Source organism: Embiotoca jacksoni, unplaced genomic scaffold (genome assembly GCF_022577435.1).
Source record: "Embiotoca jacksoni isolate LCO1_2020_lvr unplaced genomic scaffold, fEmbJac1.0.p SCAF_5, whole genome shotgun sequence".
In the NCBI taxonomy this organism is placed as follows: Eukaryota; Metazoa; Chordata; class Actinopteri; family Embiotocidae; genus Embiotoca; species Embiotoca jacksoni.
In genome coordinates this window covers 3,279,604-3,286,762 of record NW_027185403.1, presented here as the reverse complement: position 1 = coordinate 3,286,762, position 7,159 = coordinate 3,279,604, and the positions used below count along the sequence as shown (strand labels likewise).

General features: G+C 37.5%; 1 protein-coding gene across 1 annotated transcript; it reads left to right on the top strand.

Annotated features, from left to right (window-relative positions):
- The first annotated feature begins 2,471 nt into the window (after positions 1-2,471).
- Positions 2,472-6,418, top strand: LOC138211503 (uncharacterized). The gene is made up of 6 exons (XM_069171445.1): positions 2,472-2,514; positions 2,637-2,981; positions 3,075-3,419; positions 4,567-4,680; positions 5,597-5,661; positions 6,048-6,418. Exons 1-6 carry the CDS (start codon positions 2,472-2,474, stop codon positions 6,171-6,173), a joined length of 1,038 nt encoding a protein of 345 aa, XP_069027546.1. The 3' UTR covers positions 6,174-6,418.
- Positions 6,419-7,159: the final 741 nt, after the last annotated feature.

Below are 7,159 nucleotides of genomic sequence, written 5' to 3'. Positions count from 1 at the left end.
AAGTTGTGGTTTCTTGCAGATTACTGTAAATGCTTGCAAAATCCTGTCAGACAAAGATACGCGAATTGTTGGTCGTGGACGTTGTGGGTCACTCAACAATTTAAGCCTCAGAAATCCTTGTTTTGTGTCCATGCACAATTTAAAGTTGTTCTCAATGTAGACCAGTGAAAACAGAGTAAACCATAGACTTTAGTTATATAAAAAGGTACGTAGACTGTGGCTCTGAAAAGTGAGGCGAATGCAAAAGTGCCTTAAAGTGCAATACCTCTGACGGTACAAGGGGCTTGAAAAAAAACATTTCCAAAAGAGTCCCATTGAAAAAGTGTAAATTTACTTAATTTATTCCACTAGTCATAATGACATCATTTGCTGAATTCACTTCTTATTATCACAGTTCTGGTGGTCCTTCTGAAAATAATCCCAGAATTAATTAGATATCAGGCCTCAAAGAGAGCTATGTTTGAGGGTGTGTCTGGTTTAATTGAAATGTCTGGGGAGCAGACAAATTTCTGGTAAAGGTGGGCGGGGCATAGTACCCTCGAGGTCTTAGAATCGCTTGTATAGAAAAGTGGCTGGAGCTTCTGGGTATGAAAAATGAGACCGATGCAGAAGTGCCTTAAGCTGCAATACCCCCGAGTGCCGCTAGAGGTTGGCTCCGGCTCCATAGACTCCCACTCAAATTCTAAATCAATAAATTTTTTCCATGAGTTATTTCGGTTTTGTGAGCTAAAGTCACTGCTGTTATTAGTGTTCTGGCTGTCCATCTGAAAACAATCCCATCATTAATGAGAAAATAAACTCCAAAAAGCCGTGGTTTTGGGTTGTGTCTGGTTGATTGACAGGCCTGTTGGTGCAGTGAGGTTACAGATATCGGTGGGCGGGATGTGTATCACCGGGTTTCAAATCAGACTGAGTCAGATTCACCACTCGCTCCCCCCCCCCCCATCTCATCCAAATATGGTCAATGCTGGCTCAAAATCCGCTGCGAACTGGCAAGATGGCGCAGGCCAAAATCCGAAATCGAAGCTTCATAATGGCCGCTCAAAAACCAATGGGTTACATCACTGTTGCTGCTTGATGCTGAGTCAAATTCACCGCTCGCTTCTCCCTAGCCCTTCCGAATACGGTCACTTCGGGCTCCAAAAAAACAAGATGGTGACATCCAAGGTGCCAGACTGGAGGCTTCAAAACAACAGTAAGGCCTCCACAAACTAGTGGTTGATGTCACCTTGGGTTACCACTTGGATTCGACTTACAATAAGTAATTTATTTGATCATTTGTAAAATCACACTACAATGGTTTTAGCAGTGGTGAAAGAAGAATTCAGATGATTGAATAAAGTGGCAATACAGCACTCTAAAAGTACTACTACTACTATTACTACTACAGGAATGACCCCTGTCAGTCCTGTGTACTTGTATTCATTAATGTAGTAGTTGATTGAGCAGGACCTAATTTTAAACAAATCTTTTGCTAATTTGATGCATTAAACTTATAAATGATGAAATGTTTTAAATGTAAATCTTAATATGAAAAGTAGCCAGACACTGTAGTATCATACAGTAAGGTTAAGGAGTACTAATATTTTTCACAGAAATGTATTGGAGAGGTTGAAAGTTACATCACTTGACCGATTACAGTTATCGAGTAAATGTTGTTACTTTCCATTAATGGCTTTCAGTCCTCCAACAACCCTGCACTAAAGACTACACTGGTGCAGCAAAGGATCAGAGGCTTTCAGAGGAAGAGGAGACAGTTACTCTAAATGTCTCAATGAATTTCCTGAAGGAACCTCCGAGCTTTTTACAAGAAACTTTGCAAGTTTCATTATCAGTTTGAGTGAATAAAAAAAAAAGGTTTGAAATGCCTTAAAACTGCAAAAAAAAAAATTACTTAATTGAATAATCCAGCTAGATTATCCACTGTATTATTGTCCAACACATTATGGACACTAAAAATATTAATTTTGATATATCTTTTATTTAATCTCTCCCGAATTGTTGCCTTTGCTTCAAGACCACTCTATAAATTTGCAGAAATAAGTAACTACTGTTTTGTCCTAATAACACTGGTCTGTGACTACAACTCCAGGCTATTTGTTTATTGATAGTTTTGTGTTGGACCTAAAACACTTTCTTGACCATGTGCTTAGTACAAACTGGATATCAAAAAAGACACTAAAAACATTCAGTTTTAAAATACAGTTTTTTGAAAATCAAATGATATTTATGTTTGCCTGTATAACAGGATTACTAAATATAATCATAGAAAAAATAGATTTTTCAGTCATAATTATGTTGTTCGAATATTGCTTCAGAATCTTCACCTTTCAATGAAAAAAAAAACTGTACAGGAAGCACGTTTTCTATGTTTCAGCCAATCACCCGGATTTCCATTTTGCATACCTTGATCATTTTGTGACTACATTTTCCATTTTGAGTGGGAAGATCAGTTGTGCAAGAGTAGCGTGATGATCGGAAGACTTTCTGCTTTGATTCTTCTATGTACATTATGTGAGTACAGTTCTTGTGTACTGTAAGATAAGAACCAGTGTAAACCACTTTTTTTTTTTTTCTAGGTTAAGATTGAGTTGTTGTTTTTCCCTGTCTTATTATTGTTGGTCTCTTTTCTTTAGGTTTGACGCAAACTCAGAAGGTTCCTCAACAGGTCTCTTTGACTGTGGCTGAACTTGGTGATACTTTTACTGTAACATGTACAGTCATTGAGGATGGAACAAGCTTGTTCTACTGGTACAGGCTGTATTTTGGATACATGGTCCAAACAGTTGCCATGGGAATTTTTGCCAAATTAAACCTCGCAGAACAATTTGACAACCCAAGATTTGATGTCACAAAAGTGGGTAAAATGCATTCTCTTACCATAAGAAACATAAGCAAAGAAGATGAAGGAACATATTTCTGTCAAGCAGGATCGGCATACAAATTAGCTTTTATTAATGGCACACTCTTGGCTGTGAAAGGTAAAGAATATTCATTTTACTGTGTTTTCTATAACTGTGTGAATACCCAAAGAACTATAGTTAATTTCTTTTCATGTTATTTTTGTGAATCAGATCGTAAAAATGTGCAGAAATCTGTCTACGTGAAACAAAGTCCAGATGTGGAGTCGGTCCGGCTGGGTGAGCCAGTGACTCTGCAGTGTTCATTTCTCTCCAAGAACCAAGAAAACACAGATCAGTGTCCAGGTGCATGCAGTGTGCACTGGTTCAAAGCCCGATTCCAATCCCTTCCAGGAATCATTTACACCGACAATATCAGCAGTTATGAACAAAAGGAAAGGAGATGCGTTTACCGTCTGTCCAAAACCATAAGAGACTCTTCTGATGCTGGGACCTACTACTGTGCTGTGGACACATGTGGAGAGATCCTGTTTGGTGAAGGAACTAAAGTGGAAATAAGTATGTATTTACAGTTTCATCAAAGTCAATATGCATCTATATTGATCACATTTATTCTACTGATTTTTGTGAATATGGGTAAGAGACAAGCTAATAGAAAAATAATAACATGTTTGTGTCGTTATTTTTTTTTTATTTTTATTTTTTTTTTTATCTCATCAGGCCTTGAAAGTTGATCCAAATTAGATCTGGTTGAAGTCCTCACTGTTAGAAATACTGTATATAATGTATTTGTTAAGGGGCAGTGAGTAGACTTTCTATTTTTTTTAAAGGGTCACAATAAAAAGAAAAAAAAATAGACAATGAACTAGTTAATATAGTTTAAAGCAGGGCTACTGAAACTGTGACTGGACACGACCCGCTTAAAATTTTCTGTCGCCTGCAAGAAAATGCCTGTGTGGATCCTGTTTCACTGTTTCACCTTTAACAAATATGGATATGGACCTAAGATAAGCACTTTATGTCTGCTTGGAGTTGTTTTGATAGTATCATAAACAGGCACATAATGTTTTACTATGTTCATTCTTGTGTTTTACTGTCTAAAACTGATAACATGAAAAGGATGGTTTATTGGTTTATTCCATGCACTAATATATCTATTAACGTTAAGAATTATTTGTAGACATTAATTCATAAAATATTAAGTGTGGCCCTCGGGCCCCAGTAATCTTCCTATACGGACCTCTTACTATTGAAATTGAATAGCCCTGGGTTGCAGATGGACTTGTTCTCTCTGAGGTTGAGTTTAGCTGCTTCCGCTAACCTAATTCTCTTTGTTCTTTTGTATGTGTTTTCCACCATTTCCTGTGGGGCTCAATTTGACAGAGTTTACATAATTTCTCCTGTGATCATGTCACTGGGGTGTTGTTAACATGAGACCTTACAATGCAACACAATCCAAGATTAAAATGCCATAAACTCCAGCCTAAAAATCGAAATTAACCTGAAATCATCAAGTGGATAATACGTCACTGGTGTCTTTAAACGGTTGCTTTTGGCTTTTCCTGAAAAAAAAAGTCTGAGTCCTAATTTGACTGATAAAAACTATCTGTATGAAACTCAGTAAGGATTGAGCTCAGTCAGTTTTGTTAATGTTGACAACTTCTAACAATTCACTAAAAGCAGAACACACGTCTTCTCATTTCAGGGCAAGAACTGTTCCTTGTCATTGTGCTCGGGACACTGCTCACCTGCTCTGTGCTCCTGAATACCGCTCTGATTCTCACCAGAAAGCAAAAGCCAGGTTGTAAATATGGTAAAGGTAGGTTTGTCAAAAGAACAAATAAATCACCGGCACTTTATTAGGAACACCTGCATGCTACTTATTCAGTAAGATTAGGATTATTCAGGCAGCCAATCACTTGGCATCTGTATATTGCATTGATCACACAGATATATGTAAGGAGCTTCAGTTAACATTCACTTCAAATATCCAGAAAAAAAATGCATGATTGTTGGCCTGGCTCTGCTTGACTATTGCCCACGGATTCAGTCTTGGCTGTGATTTTAGTCTGGAAATCCTGTTCGCATTAATGTTTGGCACGCCATTCTGGATGATGGATAAAGAAACGGCCAGTCAGAGTGGCTTAGTGTGATGACCAAGTTGTTCCAACAACGGCAGAGGTTGGAAAAGTTTCAGCGCACAACATACGACTTATGGCAGTCAATGCTGATTGGTTAATGGCTCCTCCAATAGTTTTAAAATGAACCCTAGGTCTACGCCCAGTAGGATCCAACGACTTGAAACGATCCCCAATGGAGCTCTTCCAGATCCGGTCTATTTTCACAGTGAATTGTGGTCTGGGAACAACATGCCAGATTGTTGGCGTCATATCTCCTGAGATTTTCACCACAACAATGTCTAGTTTACTCAGAGAGATACAGAAAACAAAACAACATCCAGTGAGCATCAGTTCTGTGGACAAAAGTAACTTGTCAAGGAGAGGTTAAAGGTGAACAGCCAGACTGGTTGGAGGTAAGAAAAAGACAGGGTAACTCACCACTCTTTACCAGAAATCAGAAAACCTTGAGCAGGATAGACGACAACAGCAGAGTACCAGTCAAGAACAGAAACCAGCTGTTTGGAGAGCAAAGGGAGGCCTTATCATGATTAGTTCTTTAAATCCTGGACTGCAAAACAAGGTATATTACAGTTAATGTCTTGTTTTGATGAACAGGAGAAGTAACGGCTTCCAATCATGCTGAACGGGACAGATCAGCTGACAATCAACCAAGAAATGCGGTAAATATAATTTAAACATTCACAAATGCATGACTAGACTTGAATCCTAAGACGTGGTTCTTTGACATCAGATAAATATCATGGAGGACAAAGTGAACCCTTATTTTTAAGGTTGAAAAACACAGAATGGGAAACCTGGGATTGAGTACAGGAGAAATTTGCAGTTACTGGATGGCTTTGTTCTGTGTTTTTATGCTACTTCAACTAAACAGTTGACCAAAACAAAGTTCATTCTGGTTCAATAATGTGGTTAGAATGGAGATCATCAATCTTTGGATGCTTTATAGGTCTCTGGGTCCGATAGCTTTTAATGTGTAGTTTAAAAATGTTCTAAAAGTAATTGGTTATGATATTAAACTCTGATCGCTAATATTATTAATTTGCAGGATGGTGAAGCAGAAGAAAGAAACTATGCGGCGCTGGATTTTCCCTCAAGAAAAGCTATAAGACATAAGAACAAGAGGGACCTACCAGAGGAGTGTATATACTCTGACACAAGAGAACACCAGTAAAGGGATGTCCCCCTGAATAATGGACATTTAAAATATCTTCACACAAATCCAGCATGTTATTCCTGTTGAGGTGAATGAAACAGGATGAGACATGCAATAAAAAAATGCATGGTGAGGACGGATTCGATTTTTGCTGTGATGTTATTGTTAATGGCCTGATGAAAAAGATTTGAATAGGTAGCATTTGATTTTTCTAATATTGACTGTGTAAACTGAAGGTAGATCTTCATCATGATGTTACTATTATTTGTATGTTTTTTTTTTTTTTTTTATTATTGTTATGATTATTATTTCTTATCAGACTGATCTCGTGTAACCTCTCAATATTTGAAATAAATATGAATAATGCAAAACAATATCATACTGTTACTGAAGAGGAAATCCATGATCTTTTTCCTTTATTTTGTATTGAATACATCAGTGAATATTTATTCATGTACTCGATGGGAACAATCAGTGCAATGCAGATTTGGTTCAGTTACAACTGTGTGTTGCACGTGCTTGCAGCAGTCAATCCCTTTTTTCCTTCTCTCTCCATCGATGGTCACCTCAGAGAATTCCTTGAGAGATTGTGGCATATGTGGCAATGACATCAGTGAATATTTATTCATGTGTTCGATGAGAACAATCAGTGCACACTAGAACTGTGTTGTTACAGTGTGCAGTGTGGATAACAGGTTGTTACCAGCAGAAAATTGTAAAAACTCCACAAACACAATAACAATCAACCAACATGTGGCTTTGTCAGCATCTCTAATGAGCAAACATTTTGTGTAATGAAACGTCACAAAGGAAATTTCTTAAGAGAGGCTTCAGCACACTGACAGGATGCAGTAGAATGAAAAGGTGTTTATATTATCAGAGTCTGTATAAAGCCATTGTTAAGTTTTTTATTATTTTGACAGAATAAATGGTTTTCAGTCTAAAAACACGGGTCGGATATCTGCACACTACATGGTATTATAAAATCTTTTTATCGAACTAGA

Bases quoted from the DNA above. Each gene is read 5' to 3' on its own strand.
- LOC138211503 (XM_069171445.1), top strand. From the start codon at position 2,472: ATGATCGGAAGACTTTCTGCTTTGATTCTTCTATGTACATTAT. The intron at 2,982-3,074 runs GTAAAGAATATT...TTTGTGAATCAG, and splicing joins CACACTCTTGGCTGTGAAAG to ATCGTAAAAATGTGCAGAAA. The intron at 3,420-4,566 runs GTATGTATTTAC...TTCTCATTTCAG, and splicing joins AGGAACTAAAGTGGAAATAA to GGCAAGAACTGTTCCTTGTC.